Raw genomic sequence first — 17,603 nt, forward strand, 5'->3', positions numbered from 1 at the left:
GAAAATGTCGCTTGCAACATTTACGGCGATACACAGCACGCCCACCCTTCCCATAATCACCTACCTACCTAACCGAACACACAGTTATGCAGGGGGGCTGTGCCCCCCTGCACCCCCCCTGTGGGGGGCTGTGCCCCCCACACCCCCTAACTTAATATTCCAACTCCGAGATCGCACTACAGTGAGGAAAGGGATGCATTTCCCTAACCGCACTGTACCACGATCCCCTCCCATGACCGAAAGTTAGAATTGCAAATGCACAGTTCATTCGCAATGCAAACCTTCGCTCATGTCACCTGCCGTAATATGAAGTATTCGAACATCTGATGTTCGAATACTTCATAGCCGTGCAAATGCACGTCGACATAATGATAGCAAACCATATATATATATATATATATATATATATATATATATATATATATATATATATATATATATATATATATATATATATATACACACACACACACACACACACACACACACACGTGTGTGTGTGTGTGTGTGTGTGTGTGTGTGTGTGTGTGTGTAATATACATATATACACATTATATAATATCTATATCTATCTAGCTATATATATATCCCCCTAACTATGTATACTACCTCCAGGATCTCACTACAATGGGGAAATGGCATATACATTTTATTTGCCCAACAGTGCTTACATTCAGTGGAATGTGATTCGGTGAAAAGAGTTTTCAGTGCTTTGAGCTTTCAGTGATTTGGTATGAGTGTTTTGAAATTCAGTGAAATGAGTTTTCAGTGAATCAAAGTAGACATATGTGCAAATATACATGTATAGTATAAATATATATATATATATATATATATATATATATATATATATATATATATAGAGAGAGAGAGAGAAAGAGATAAAAACCCTCTAAAATTGTTGTACCTCATGGAAATACTCCAAGATACTATAATCTCAGAATATGCATATATTTTCCACTCTTTGCACATACTGTTCTGAGTATCACTGTTACAGTCTTCAGAATCAAAAAAGCAAGATGGATGGAGAAAGCTGAAAATTTCTTCAATTACACATATGTAATGTAATGTAACATAAAAGTACTATAAAAACAATAAACTGACACATGGCAGAGCCAAAAATACTGGAAACCTTCTAGACTCACATTCTATGATTTTGTCTAGGAAAGACTTCTTCATACCGTGAGAACATGACTAATACTGTTGTTTAAATAGTGTAATGAAAATCACGTAATTAATAGCACCAATACAAATACCTTAAACAAAAAAAGTACAAATGTGGATCACATTAAATTTAAGTAAGAATGCAGTTATAAATATGAAGATAGGGTATTACAAAGCCATAAAACAAAAAATCAATGTCTTAAAGGTTCCATTTTAAAATACTTGAGTACTAAAAGCATTTAATAATACTTGTTATCTAGCATGTTCTTGATATCTCCTCCCTTGTGTTTACAGTATAAACACAAAAATCAACCTTTTTGAAACTTATATCTGTATAAAACACTAATATTATATTTATTCATAATATCTCATAGATGCTATCGCCTACTCAGAGGTGATCTCTGCCTAACATTCAAAGCTATGTCAAACCCAGAGCTGTTGGACATGCTCCACTTAAAGAAATCCCAATCCCTCTGAGCTACACGCTCTAGGGACCTAAACCTTGTCACCACAATAAACAGAACATGCCAGAGGGATAGATTCCTGTCCCAGAGAGTTCCCATACCCTGGAATAAACTACATACCTATATCAAACAAAGCTCCTCATTAGCACTCTTCAAGAAAAATCTTGATGATTGGATGGGAAATAGGAAATTCACCCCGGGGATCACCTCTGTGGCTCTGCTCGACAGTGGCACAGGAAAATAATTTTCTTGGGTGGCAAAAGCCAGGGTACCTTTTTGGTTGGGCTTGTATAGGCCCCAGGGCCGATAGCCTAGTACCTACCTATGAACCTATGAACTACACAGCTATTTATGTCTAGTACATCTAAGCCTGACCAAGTGGTTTTATACGTTTTATTAGTAACAGTAAAAACAATACTGAATAAAGTATGTGCCAGTGTTTGTTAATAAAAGCTGTAGGTGATAAATTAAATGTAGATGTTTTGATGTGCAGAATGATAGTCTAAATGCTACATACCTTGTGGAAAACCAAAGTGTAATGACTGCAGATAAACTTTGCAGATTATTAACCTTTTAAACTGTGCACAATAACTATTAAAATAACTGTCTGTTTAGCTTGCAGGGTTTAATGTCTTCTGTTTTTTTTTTCAATACAGCATAAATGACGTTCTCCATGAAACAGCTCTAACAGATCTCCCTAGAAATCAGATTACATCTCACATATATACATTCTTATGAAAGCAGTCTTTTGGGAACTTCCAAAGTCATTACTTTGGTATTTGGTGAGTCTTTTCTGGTCTGTGTGAAAACTGTCTTTGGATACCCAATCACTTGATGTCATGCAGTCTGTTAATAATGCTCTTTTGTGTTTTTGTTTCAAGGTGAATTACGTAACAGTTCTTTCCTCGCACCTGGATCCTTATCTGTAGTCCTTGAAGCATGTTCCAGACACTGAACATTCAGCTTGTCTCAATCTGTACTGGACTTCATGTTACATTGCATGAATGAACACCACTTTATTTATTTGTTTTTTTTCCTTGCTTTCAGCTAAGAACAGTTTAACCCTTTAATATATGTATGCTAGAAAACAGAAATACATGCATCTAACTGACTATATTACTCCTACATATATTATAGCTACAGACCTGTATATGCATCTAACTAGCAAATAGATGTGCACATGCATTTATACATTTCTAAACATATCTAACAGTAGGAATTTAAAATAAACTGTTTTTAAATAAAACAGGACCACAGTTTTTTAAGACTAATCATGCTTGGTATAGATGCAATATGTTGTACAAGCTTCAAACACTTTGGTGTTAAGGGACTGAGGGGAGGGGGTGCTAAGGATGCATTAGATGCCAAGAAGAAAAAAGTGCATGTATTAAATGCATGCACCGCTACTAATCTAAAGACTTCATCCATTTCAAAAGATTTTAGAAATGACAGCTTTAAAACAGTGATATTTATTTTATGGACTTTTAATTCTTTATCCTTGTGATTATATTCAAATTCTTGTTTAGATTTAAACAGAACCACATTTATACTTTCAGCTTAAGATATAGTATTGGAAATGGTAATTACATGTTTTTATTTCATTATTTAAATAGTTGTATTTATTTGTGTTTGTGATGATATGAGCAAGTGTCCGAACAGCCAGCTGGAATTTTGTAACGAATGATATGTCCTTTGAATATCAAACTGATTTATACAAGAAGTTTGTGTTGCAAATGTATTAGAACTGTATGTCATTTGTATTTCAAACTCATTTGACTTGGATGCCTACATCTGATCCATACTAAAACAAATTGTATTGCCTCTACCCTGTACGGGAATTGGATAAAGCACCTCATAGAAGGATTTAATTAACTTTCCTACCCTGAAACACCTGACTGAGCCTGGCTTGGATGCCTACATCTGATCCATACTAAAACAAATTGTATTGCCTCTACCCTGTACGGGAATTGGATAAAGCACCTCATAGAAGGATTTAATAAACTTTCCTACCCTGAAACACCTGACTGAGCCTGGCTTGGATGCCTCCATCTGATCCATACTAAAACAAATTGTATTGCCTCTACCCTGTACGGGAATTGGATAAAGCACCTCATAGAAGGATTTAATAAACTTTCCTACCCTGAAACACCTGACTGAGCCTGGCTTGGATGCCTACATCTGATCCATACTAAAACAAATTGTATTGCCTCTACCCTGTACGGGAATTGGATAAAGCACCTCATAGAAGGATTTAATAAACTTTCCTACCCTGAAACACCTGACTGAGCCTGGCTTGGATGCCTACATCTGATACATACTAAAACAAACTGTATTGCCTCTACCCTGTACGGGAATTGGATAAAGCACCTCATAGAAGGATTTAATAAAGTATGTACAACAGCTGCTAAACCTGTACTATTAAGCATTCTAAAGCCCTGCTTGGTACTCAGCATTTTTCCCTTGCCAGGAAACCCAACAGCCAAAAGCTAGCTAGCCCTGTGTCTCCTATATTAGGTCCCCTCTGTGTCACTCTCTCCTTTACCAGACTCTCTTCCCATAATAGACCCAGCCTTGTGATTTCTTCCCTGGTGAAACCTTGACGTGCTTTCACTAGGTGACTCCCTCTCCCCACTATTTCCTGACTTCTATCTCTTTTTCTCTTCCCCGGTATCTTTTACAAGCTTTAACTCACTAGCTTCTCTCTCTCACTCCTTCCTTTAAAAGCTTGCTGCTACTCCTTTCCACTAATCACTGGTCCCTTGCACTCACCTTCTCCACTTAACAGTTCTTCTGATAGTCTTCCTTAGCTCTTGGCTCTGCTACTGTACTCATTGACTACCCTCTATTCCTACGCTCATCCTGACTCCAATTGCCTAACATAGCTTTCATTATCCTTGCCCTCTGCTGCCCTACACTTACCTATCACTATCTCCTTCTCTGTTTGATCCTTCCCATCAGTCCACGTACTTGGTCACTTTCTTTTTCCCCTTCTTTTCATACATAACTATCCACCGATACCAGATATAGCTTTTCCGGTCTATACCTGTGCACGCCCACACTGTTTCTCCCTCCCCCTACTTAACATCCTTCCTGAATTTACAAATACTCCCTGCTCCAGGGCGCCAATTCTCTTAATAGCTTAGCCCTTGGCTGCTGCGTCTCCTGGGAAAGTGCGTCTGTACCCATAGCAAGGTAACTCTTGTTTTTGTTATAATTTATCGTTTTTTTGGTTGTAAAGTAACAACAGTGCAAGACAGATAGTGACTGCATATGTATGTAATCCTGTATTGTTAACTGAACACAAGTGATTGAATGTTAAACGCTAGCATATTTCAGATCTACGCTACATTTCTATCGAGGTCACATGCCCATCACTTAAACGCTCGCTCATTCAGAGCTGTAATACATATTTCTTCTAGGGTTGCAAGCTATCTACATATTTCTACATTATCGGCATCCTTGCGATTGAAGAGTAGTTAGCGTCCAATACTTAAACGCTAGCTTATTCTAGAGCTGCGCTACATATTTTACAGGGGTTACAAACTACAGACTTATTATTTATTTATTATTTTTTAAGATATCGATACCGCTTGTATGTGCGATAAGTATTCAGCGCACATCTCTCTCTAGCCAAACTCCGAACTACATGCATATAATATTTTAAGGAAGCATTGCAGGGCACATCTTTTACTTGCCATAGGCTTGAATAGCAGGCAAGGAACGGGAACTGCGTTCGAGTCCCTCTACACAATTAAACATGGCACAATAGCCTTTTTGCTAAAAGTAAAGTTCAGGTGACTGTGTATCTATACTTATATAACATTTTACACTATTGTTTTATTGCTAAAAGCAAGGTTTTGGTAGTCCTAAAGCTCCACAGTTACAGCCACCAAACTATAGTTCACTATGAGCGCTGGATAACAGTCGGTGACAACGCCAACCTTAGCACGTGTCCTACTGAGACTACATAGCTAATATCCCGCTCAGAAGACTTATTCCACTGTTGTTTAGAGGATTTTACTCTTTGAAACAACCACTAGCCCATATCGCACTGCTTCTGTATTATAGCGGAACAGGTTGTTTGAATTCCTTGCAGCCTCTTGCATATTATCATGTTATATCAAAACATCTGAGTTCTTAATTGTTTGATACTGGGTCTGCCTTACTGTGTCGCAATATTTTCTGCTCTGTCCTGAATACTACAATACAGATATTACACAGACGATTTGTAATGAGATGCCCATGCTGATTAGAAGCTTGTATTTAACCTAAATAATTCTAAGCTATTGCTAATATACGTTGGTAAAGTAAGCTAATTGTGTCTTACATCTGTGTAAAGTTTTGTGCTAATGTACGCTAACTGCATTGTTTTGCAACTGTTTACCTGAAGTGTTTCTCTCTCTGTTAGTTACCTATAAGCTTATAAGTGTATACTTATACGTTAGTATTTAGACAGTAAGATAACGTGATTGCATCTGTTTAAGGTTTGTGCTAGTGTACGCTAACTGTCTTTTGCAACTGTTTTATCTGAAGTGCATCTCTCTCTATATCTCTCTCCTATTCTCCAGCTTTCCTACCCTGAAACACCTGACTGAGCCTGGCTTGGATGCCTACATCTGATCCATACTAAAACAAACTGTATTGCCTCTACCCTGTACGGGAATTGGATAAAGCACCTCATAGAAGGATTTAATAAACTTTCCTACCCTGAAACACCTGACTGAGCCTGGCTTGGATGCCTCCATCTGATCCATACTAAAACAAATTGTATTGCCTCTACCCTGTACGGGAATTGGATAAAGCACCTCATAGAAGGATTTAATAAACTTTCCTACCCTGAAACACCTGACTGAGCCTGGCTTGGATGCCTACATCTGATCCATACTAAAACAAATTGTATTGCCTCTACCCTGTACGGGAATTGGATAAAGCACCTCATAGAAGGATTTAATAAACTTTCCTACCCTGAAACACCTGACTGAGCCTGGCTTGGATGCCTACATCTGATACATACTAAAACAAACTGTATTGCCTCTACCCTGTACGGGAATTGGATAAAGCACCTCATAGAAGGATTTAATAAAGTATGTACAACAGCTGCTAAACCTGTACTATTAAGCATTCTAAAGCCCTGCTTGGTACTCAGCATTTTTCCCTTGCCAGGAAACCCAACAGCCAAAAGCTAGCTAGCCCTGTGTCTCCTATATTAGGTCCCCTCTGTGTCACTCTCTCCTTTACCAGACTCTCTTCCCATAATAGACCCAGCCTTGTGATTTCTTCCATGGTGAAACCTTGACGTGCTTTCACTAGGTGACTCCCTCTCCCCACTATTTCCTGACTTCTATCTCTTTTTCTCTTCCCTGGTATCTTTTACAAGCTTTAACTCACTAGCTTCTCTCTCACTCCTTCCTTTAAAAGCTTGCTGCTACTCCTTTCCACTAATCACTGGTCCCTTGCACTCACCTTCTCCACTTAACAGTTCTTCTGATAGTCTTCTTTAGCTCTTGGCTCTGCTACTGTACTCATTGACTACCCTCTACTCCTACGCTCATCCTGACTCCAATTGCCTAACATAGCTTTCATCATCCTTGCCCTCTGCTGCCCTACACTTACCTATCACTATCTCCTTCTCTGTTTGATCCTTCCCATCAGTCCACGTACTTGGTCACTTTCTTTTTCCCCTTCTTTTCATACATAACTATCCACCGATACCAGATATAGCTTTTCCGGTCTATACCTGTGCACGCCCACACTGTTTCTCCCTCCCCCTACTTAACATCCTCCCTGAATTTACAAATACTCCCTGCTCCAGGGTGCCAATTCTCTTAATAGCTTAGCCCTTGGCTGCTGCGTCTCCTGGGAAAGTGCGTCTGTACCCATAGCAAGGTAACTCTTGTTTTTGTTATAATTTATCGTTTTTTTGGTTGTAAAGTAACAACAGTGCAAGACAGATAGTGACTGCATATGTATGTAATCCTGTATTGTTAACTGAACACAAGTGATTGAGCGTTAAACGCTAGCATATTTCAGATCTACGCTACATTTCTATCGAGGTCACATGCCCATCACTTAAACGCTCGCTCATTCAGAGCTGTAATACATATTTCTTCTAGGGTTGCAAGCTATCTACATATTTCTACATTATCGGCATCCTTGCGATTGAAGAGTAGTTAGCGTCCAATACTTAAATGCTAGCTTATTCTAGAGCTGCGCTACATATTTTACAGGGGTTACAAACTACAGACTTATTATTTATTTATTATTTTTTAAGATATCGATACCGCTTGTATGTGCGATAAGTATTCAGCGACATCTCTCTAGCCAAACTCCGAACTACATGCATATAATATTTTAAGGAAGCATTGCAGGGCACATCTTTTACTTGCCATAGGCTTGAATAGCAGGCAAGGAACGGGAACTGCGTTCGAGTCCCTCTACACAATTAAACATGGCACAATAGCCTTTTTGCTAAAAGTAAAGTTCAGGTGACTGTGTATCTATACTTATATAACATTTTACACTATTGTTTTATTGCTAAAAGCAAGGTTTTGGTAGTCCTAAAGCTCCACAGTTACAGCCACCAAACTATAGTTCACTATGAGCGCTGGATAACAGTCGGTGACAACGCCAACCTTAGCACGTGTCCTACTGAGACTACATAGCTAATATCCCGCTCAGAAGACTTATTCCACTGTTGTTTAGAGGATTTTACTCTTTGAAACAACCACTAGCCCATATCGCACTGCTTCTGTATTATAGCGGAACAGGTTGTTTGAATTCCTTGCAGCCTCTTGCATATTATCATGTTATATCAAAACATCTGAGTTCTTAATTGTTTGATACTGGGTCTGCCTTACTGTGTCGCAATATTTTCTGCTCTGTCCTGAATACTACAATACAGATATTACACAGACTATTTGTAATGAGATGCCCATGCTGATTAGAAGCTTGTATTTAACCTAAATAATTCTAAGCTATTGCTAATATGCGTTGGTAAAGTAAGCTAATTGTGTCTTACATCTGTGTAAAGTTTTGTGCTAATGTACGCTAACTGCATTGTTTTGCAACTGTTTACCTGAAGTGTTTCTCTCTCTGTTAGTTACCTATAAGCTTATAAGTGTATACTTATACGTTAGTATTTAGACAGTAAGATAACGTGATTGCATCTGTTTAAGGTTTGTGCTAGTGTACGCTAACTGTCTTTTGCAACTGTTTTATCTGAAGTGCATCTCTCTCTATATCTCTCTCCTATTCTCCAGCTTTCCTACCCTGAAACACCTGACTGAGCCTGGCTTGGATGCCTACATCTGATCCATACTAAAACAAACTGTATTGCCTCTACCCTGTACGGGAATTGGATAAAGCACCTCATAGAAGGATTTAATAAAGTATGTACAACAGCTGCTAAACCTGTACTATTAAGCATTCTAAAGCCCTGCTTGGTACTCAGCATTTTTCCCTTGCCAGGAAACCCAACAGCCAAAAGCTAGCTAGCCCTGTGTCTCCTATATTAGGTCCCCTCTGTGTCACTCTCTCCTTTACCAGACTCTCTTCCCATAATAGACCCAGCCTTGTGATTTCTTCCCTGGTGAAACCTTGATGTGCTTTCACTAGGTGACTCCCTCTCCCCACTATTTCCTGACTTCTATCTCTTTTTCTCTTCCCCGGTATCTTTTACAAGCTTTAACTCACTAGCTTCTCTCTCTCACTCCTTCCTTTAAAAGCTTGCTGCTACTCCTTTCCACTAATCACTGGTCCCTTGCACTCACCTTCTCCACTTAACAGTTCTTCTGATAGTCTTCCTTAGCTCTTGGCTCTTCCCGCTCCGTTCGCCCTGTGGGCTCACTCCGCTCCCCTACCCTGCCCCCAATTCCCACCCGCCCCCACTATCTCTACATTTATACCTCCAAAACCACACCCACAATATCACCTGACCAATTACACTCCATTGCTCTCTCTATAACCACTCCCTCCCACACTCACACTAACCAGCTTCCCTCCCTCTAGTGTCCTCTACTCATACCTACACCCTCCCTTACTCCACTCATATTAACCTTACATATTTCCCCTCCCACAATTACCCAGACACATTACTACCTCCTGTACACAGAACCCTACTAAACTTACTTTCTATAACTTACAAACTGCTTACTACCATCCGCATCCCCTACCTTTCAGACCCATCTTCACAATGCTCCTAAAACCTATATCTTTCTTTACTCTTCTAATACTACTCCTCAGTATGGTCTACATTCACTACCTCACTCAGCCCACACTTTTTAACCATTCACAGGCCTTCCACACAACAATACATCTTAACTCACCTCCTTTAGAAACTTACACCACAATATCTCCACATATTTGTCCTATACAAAACCATCTTTTCTTCACTTATAAGATTCTCAACACTCTATTTAACCTTAATACCATAGTTGACAACAAACCCCTTACTCAAATAATAAAGACCAACATAACCTTTAAGCAGTCCAAATACCTCCCCTACCTAACCCTTTATCTAACTACATCACTACTTTCAGGAGATATCCACCCTAACCCTGGCCCCTCCATCTCTACCAATGTAGATAAATCCATACTATTCACCTCTCTAAACTCCCAAAGTATAGTTAACAAAGTACCTAACCTTCATGCTTGGCTTACATATAATAAACCCGATATACTATCTATCTCTGAAACTTGGTTAAAACCCCATATAAAGGATCAGGAGATTATACCACCAAATTACTCAATCATCAGAAAAGACAGACCCAAAAAAAAAGGAGGTGGGGTTGCCTTACTATACTCAGCCTCCTTGTCAGTCACCCCTTATAACAAACCCATCCCCATTTTTAACAATGCTGAACTAATCCTGTCACTACTCCACGTCAATAAATTCAAGCACATATGTATAGCCTCCCTTTACATTCCCCCTGGTGACAATATTACCACTCTTGAGAATATTCTTTGCTGGCTCTCCACCAACATTAACAATGAAATCATAATTTTGGGTGACACCAATATCAATTGGTCTGCCATTCACTCTCCCTCAAGCCCTCTCAATATCAACCTTTACAGCTTCTCACAACTAATCAATGACATTACTCGCCCCTCTAAAACTCTCCCTAAAGGTAGTATTCTAGATTGAATTCTAGTCTCCCACCCTCATTACTTCCCTGTTAGTGGTACCCTTCCACACTCCCTTAGTGACCACCTTCCTATCTTCACTTATCGACTACAAGCGCCTATTCAAAGAACTCACAACTACATTACTACCCGCAATCATAAAAATTTCAACCCAGTAGCTTTCTCTGACTCTCTTAAATTAGTTGACTGGAACATCCTGCATGCTTTACCCCTAGATAATGCCGTGGCCCATTTCAACACAACCTTCCTGAACCTTCTAGACTACCATGCTCCCATCAGGACCAAAAGAATAAAACTAAAAACCACCCCCTGGCTAACCAAAGACACGCTAACAGCCATGTGCCATAGAGATAAGGCCTGGAGACTTTTCCATAAAAATAAAACCCCACTCACCCACAATGAATTTAAAACACTTAGAAACAAAGTAAAAAGGCTTGTTATTAAAGATCGACAAAACTACTTTTCCATACTCCAAAATACTAATAAGACAAATCCTCAAAAATTCTGGAAAGGAATCTCTACCCTTATCAATCCTGGCAAAACAGCCACCCTTAGCCCAGACCCCAACGCTTCAGACATTGATTTGGCTACACAATTTAACTCTTTTTTCATAAATTCTATTTCCAAGCTAACTTCTTCATTCTCTGACACCATTACATCCCCAATCTCACCCCAATCCTCTCATACCCCTCCTCCCACTCCTATTACCTCTCTCTTTCCCTCCACAGAACCACCACCCTCCAATACCTCACCCCCCCTTTCTCCTACTTTCTCACTAAAACCTATCCCCACATCTACCATAAAGAAGCTGATCCAGAAACTAAAGCCTTGCTCTAATGCCCCAGACAATATTCCTTCATACTTTCTTAGCATAGCAGCTGAAACCATTGCCTATCCCATTAGTATACTAATAAACCGCTCGATCCAAGAAAGCAAAGCACCCCAAATCTGGAAAAAGGCCTTTATCATACCTCTGCACAAATGTGGCAATAATAATGATACTACAAACTTCCGTCCCATAGCTATTCTGTCTCCCATATCCAAACTCCTTGAAAAGTGTATCCATTTGCAGCTCCTTCCCTATCTCTTAGACAATCATCTGCTGACTCCAACCCAGCATGGCTTCAGACCTGGCCATAGTACTATGACAGCTCTCCTCTCCTTCTTAGAAACCATAAACAAGGCTAGGGACTCTGGACATATTGTTTCTACCCTACTACTGGACCTCTCAAAAGCCTTTGACACTATCTCCCATAAACTACTCCTTAATAAACTCTCCCAACTTAACCTATGTCCCTCCTCATTAAACTGGTTCTCTAGCTACTTATCTAATAGATCTCAAGCTGTTAAATGGAAAAAAGCCACTTCCTCATTCCTAAGTACTCCAACTGGGGTCCCCCAAGGCTCCATATTGGGTCCTCTACTATTTAACATCTTCATAAATGATTTCCATAATTCTGTACCATTCTCAAATATTAATCAATATGCAGACAATTCAACCATTATCTGCTCTGCCACATCCATTCCAGTACTCCAAAAACTCACACAAGATGCATTCTGTATCACTGAACAATGGATGAAAACAAACAATCTAGCATTAAATGCCTCTAAAACCAAATTAATGGTTTTTACTCCCTCTAAACACATCTCTGCCAACACAAACTCCTTCTTAATCACCAGTAACAACAACACATCCTTGGAATTGGTGCCAGAGACTAAGTTACTTGGGGTTCAAATTGATAAACAGCTGAAATTCCATTCCCACATACAACTTAATATCAAAAAGACTCATCAAAAACTAGGTATGCTCTACTGACAAAATCATTTCCTTACACCCACTACTAAAAGAACTCTCTCTTCCTCATTCATTGTTCCCTCTCTTCTGTATGGTGCCCCACTCCTGACTAACTTACAATCTTCCCTCAAAACACAACTCTCCTCATGCTACAATAAAACAGCCAAATTCGCTAGTGGCCACAAAGCATCTACTCACCATTGCTTATCTCTCCACAAACTAACATGGTTAGAACTACACAACCAACTCATATATTCTCAACTCACTCTTGCCCACAAGCTCATCTTTAAACCCTTGCTATGTCCATCTCTTTCCAATACCTTTAAAATGCACCCTCCTAACAGACAACTCAGAACCAATAACCAGAACCTACTTGAACTACACATACCACTACGCACCCCAGGTAAAAAACTTCTATCTTATAGTTTAGCACGTCTCTGGAACTCCCTACCTCCAGCTATTTGTACCACCTTCAACCACTTTACATTCAAAAAATATCTTTACTCTCATCTACTAACACAGTGGAAATGCTCCTGCACCCACCCTTCATAATTTCAATACTCTTCCTTCCACCCTCATATTTTCAAAACTACCTTATTTTCTTCCTCCTCCTGCTAATAAGTTCCCTTGCATCTCGTAAAGAAACATTGATTCTATAATCTTAAACAGTAATTCTGTAAAATTCTACAATTACTGCAATATGACTCACTTTATAGTATGTACCATCTACAAACTGTAATTTGTACAATTCTGTAAATACTGCATTTTAACTCTGTATAAAATGCAATCTGAATCACTTCTATAGAAAGTACCATCTGCAACAGTCAACACCAGTGTTATGCTCTAACAGTGTAATTGTATTGTATTGATAACTTGATTGCTAATCTTTTATTACATTTGTATAACTATATAACCTTGTTAATGGAGCTTTTCTCCCCAGGACTCCATTGAAAACGGGTTCATCTTGGCCCAATGGACTATCCTGGTAAACCAACTGCAAATAAATAAATAAATAAATAAATTTGTACAGATGTTTGTGCTGAAAATGTATTGATGAGGCTTACTTGTGCTAAAATGTATCAACAGTACACCCTGATGGAATGAAAAGAAATTTATATTTATTATTGTCACTGAATTAAATATATATGTTTTAATAGAGGATACTGGCACAGCAGATGTTAGCCAGCTAACTTACTTTAAGAAAAATAAGGGAAACGTAAATGAGCTGTTAAGCCATTGAAATGGCACCCACAGTGCTGAATAGGACCAGAGACACTGAGTCTTTGAAAGAGCATTTGTTCATTAGCCTAGGGAAAAAAGGGGAGGCCCCAAGCACTGCCATAAACATTTGGATGTGTATTCTGGCCATCTGTGCTAAATTCCTGTCTCACCTTCAGAGAGAAATAGTGTGAAGACCTAGAGTCATGTGACCAGATGAATTCATTCTGCCAGCCCTTTTGGAAATTATATTTTAGATATTAAAAAGAGAAATCTCAAAGTATTGAATATTCTGTTTGGGAAACATGACTAGAAAGAACCTCACCCACAGCATCTTGTCTTGTGGTAGTAAGTAACGTAACCAGGGAACAGTAATTCTTTTAGATTCAGTCAGAAATATAGTGAAACTTAGTTTAGATATAATTTTTCTTTATTTGTCTGAGTCTGTCCGTCAATGTTCTTTTCAATATTTCCTGTGATCTGAACTCTGTAGTTTACTGTAAATATATATTAAATATTTTTATGTTCCTTATTTATTTATTATTAAATATATTTAAAACTTTTATTGTGGCTGGTCCTTGTAGAAAGTATCTAACGTTTGAGACTACTTATATTTATTTGATGACACTATGTGAGCCACTCCAGAATGCCTAGCCATCTTGGTGAACTACTATCATTTGTATTAATATTAATATTACACAGTATAAATGGACACCCTTTGTTAAGGGCCTTATAGCAGCTGATTGGGGAATGTCTGGTGGTGGTGATAACTACAGAAGGGGGCATAGCTAGTAAATCTGTACCAGCTTTCCCCAGGTGTTTGTGTGTGTGTGTGTGTGTGTGTGTGTGTGTGTGTGTGTGTGTGTGTGTGTGTGTGTGTATGTGTGTGTGTGTCCCAATCAATTCTCTCAGAGTGTGTGTGTGTGTGTGTGTGTGTGTGTGTGTGTGTGTGTGTGTGTCAGCTACTTGAGGCAGGGGCACAAAGCACTGGGTTTACAGATAGGGTACTGGATGACTTGTCTTTGATGCTTGGCTGAGGATCTATCCCTACAGCTGTACCAGTGTGGAGTCTTACTGGGGACCTGGAGGGAGACAGATATACAGACATCCAGACCCTGGGCTGAGTATGTTCCCTGTGCGCTGTTAACAGAAACTGTACTTCATGCAGTGAAGTCTGCATCTGGAGATACTGAGTATATCCATTTGTTTCCAAATGCACATCCCTCTCCAGTGTCAGTGGTGAGGATTCAAGCTCCTTGACTACTGGCCCAGTGTGGGGATGACACATATCGGTGGCCATCACATATTGGTAGCAGTGGTGGGCATCATAGTGTTCTAACAACCTTAACAAGTACTTCTAAATGAAAGTGAGTTTTTAGTAACATTTTCTAGCTTCCTAGTTCAGTCATCAGTCAGTTTATTGTTTTTGCAGTTCATTTTGATAGTTAATCTCTGACCTGGCATAGGTGGCTTAGCATGCCCTTCATCTGTGCATGCTTGTAACATAAAATATGTATGCAATGAGATAACAACAGCATCTCCTTGCATGTGAATCCTTTCCAGAATGCCATGAAAATGGCTACCAGGCTAATGATTAAAATACTCTAACAAAGACATAAACTAAGTTAACTAGAGACACTTTAAAAGATTACACAGATTGTGTGACTATACTGTAGATATTAACTTCCTTGGAGGATAAATGTTCTTCCTTCCCCTTCCTAGTCTGCATATCTTCCTCCCCCTTCCTAGTCTGCATACTATGTGTAAGCTTTTATTGAGCTCTTTCGTCAATTTTTAACTATGACTTCTTTAGAATTCTGAAGAAGTCTTAGTTAAAAATTGACGAAAGCGCTCAATAAAATTTTACTTTTCCTGGTCATCCAGTTTGCATTGTATTTTCTTAGTTTTGCCTCTTTTGGTTTACAATGTGTAAACTTTGAAAAACATGTGCAAGTAAATCCACGAACCTGTGATGAAGCAGTTTTCTTTCAGCATTTCTGCAACAGCTGCACCACCTTCTCCTTGCAGCCAGTTGTCTCGCAGATTTAACTTTAAGATGGTTGTATTGCTAATTAGGGCAACAGACAGTGCTTTTGCATCCTATTAAAGAAACAAATGGATGAAAATGAGGAAGGTATGCTCTTCATTATATAAATCTTTTAACCACCCCCATAATATGGTCAGAATAAATGAGCATAACTTCTGTTTTAGGAAATGCATATGCTTCAAAAATTTCTAAGTATTTAGCACCATTAGGGTGACAGTAATTTCTCACACCTATATTTGTTTACGTTCCATTAGTGTACACTCTTGTTTTAATTGTCCTTATGTACATACAACTCACCAAAGGTGAAAACAAATGTTCACAACTTTGTTCTATTTTGCAAGTCTTTTGGAGAATTTCACCACCACCAACAACAACATTATTAGTCAATGGCATGAAGCAAAAGAATCAGAGTAAAAATATGCAAAGACCCTGGGGGAAAAGAATACTAATTCTAGACAGCACAATAATAATGAGTTGAATGATAAGAGTTTATTCTGGCAAATAAAAACTCTTTGTCTAGGTAATGACATGCAGAGAATAGAAGATGCTCAGAGGCCAGCAACAAACTGCCACAAGGTAATTCAAAATCTAAATAAAAATGGAAAAAAAGACCTTAACAAGTATAACCTTCAGGTAGGACATAAGACAAGACAAAAGTACATATTTCAAAGAAATCCACGTACTCCTGGTGTGTATCTTATTTCAAAAGGAAGACACGCTAAGGCAAGAAGGCATAATTATAGTATGCAAAGTGGACAGTGAAAGGGAATTATGAGATATTTTTTGGCAGAAAGGGTGGTGAATGGTATATATAGCCTTTATGAATAGATATCATCTATTGAATTTGAGAATGCATGGCACAGGCATTAAAATATCTTTGTGATAACTGGGCAAAGGGAAAAAAACTATCACAAAGAACCTCTGATTGCCCAATAAATAATGGTCTGAGAAGGTGACCCATGTGATTCATACCTAATATCAGAATATATGCTTGTATGGTTACTATAGGACAGCACACCCTGATTTGCTTATGTTGAAGCAGTACACAGCAAAACTGCAGGCATCATATACACCTTGAGATTTCAGGTATCTTTTTTCATAAGTTTTCTTTGTCTTTTAGAATTATTAGAAGGAAATACAGATTTAGTAGCTCTGCTATTAAACATCAAGTTACCTCTGGATGAAGTAACAACCAGGGAAACCCCGACATATGAAGATTTTTTTCCTCAGATTAAACAATGCATTTGTATTTTATTAAACTGGCTTTGAGTATCACTGGCCTCTTCTTTCATGTGGTGTAAATAATACTAAAAATTATTTTATGCATGCAGAAGCAAGCTACCAACAATCCTTCTTACATATACCAACTCCATACTTGTAGAATCACAGAGAAAAGTAAAAAAAAAAAAAAAAATATATATATATATATATATATATATATATATATATATATATATATATATATATATATATATATATCTATATATATATATATATATATATATATATATATATAAATCTATATATATATATATATCTATATATATATATATATATATATGGATTCCTATTACAAGAATGAAAGATCACTACTTCGTACTTGTAATAGGAAGCCTCACTTCTGCGAAAGTTCACTTTAACGAAAGTGAACTTTTGCGTAAGTGCACTTCACCGAAAACACCGCAGCACAGTGGAGGACATAAAAAACAAGCTATGTCCTCCACTATGGTGCGACAGTTATGGACCTTAGGGTTAGGGCATGGGTTAGGGTAAG

General features: G+C 38.4%; 1 protein-coding gene across 2 annotated transcripts in view; it reads right to left on the reverse strand.

Moving 5' to 3' along the window:
* Positions 1 to 17,603, reverse strand: part of LRRC74B (leucine rich repeat containing 74B) — a 346,726-nt gene that overhangs the window by 251,889 nt on the left and 77,234 nt on the right. For both annotated transcript variants that reach the window (XM_044068362.1, XM_044068361.1), the window contains exon 4: positions 15,750 to 15,882. In XM_044068362.1, the coding sequence (XP_043924297.1) occupies positions 15,750 to 15,882 (133 nt within the window). The remainder of the gene's footprint in view (positions 1 to 15,749; positions 15,883 to 17,603) is intronic.

This window comes from Protopterus annectens, chromosome 4.part0, assembly GCF_019279795.1.
Source record: "Protopterus annectens isolate FY-2018-M chromosome 4.part0, PAN1.0, whole genome shotgun sequence".
Lineage (NCBI taxonomy): Eukaryota > Metazoa > Chordata > Ceratodontiformes > Protopteridae > Protopterus > Protopterus annectens.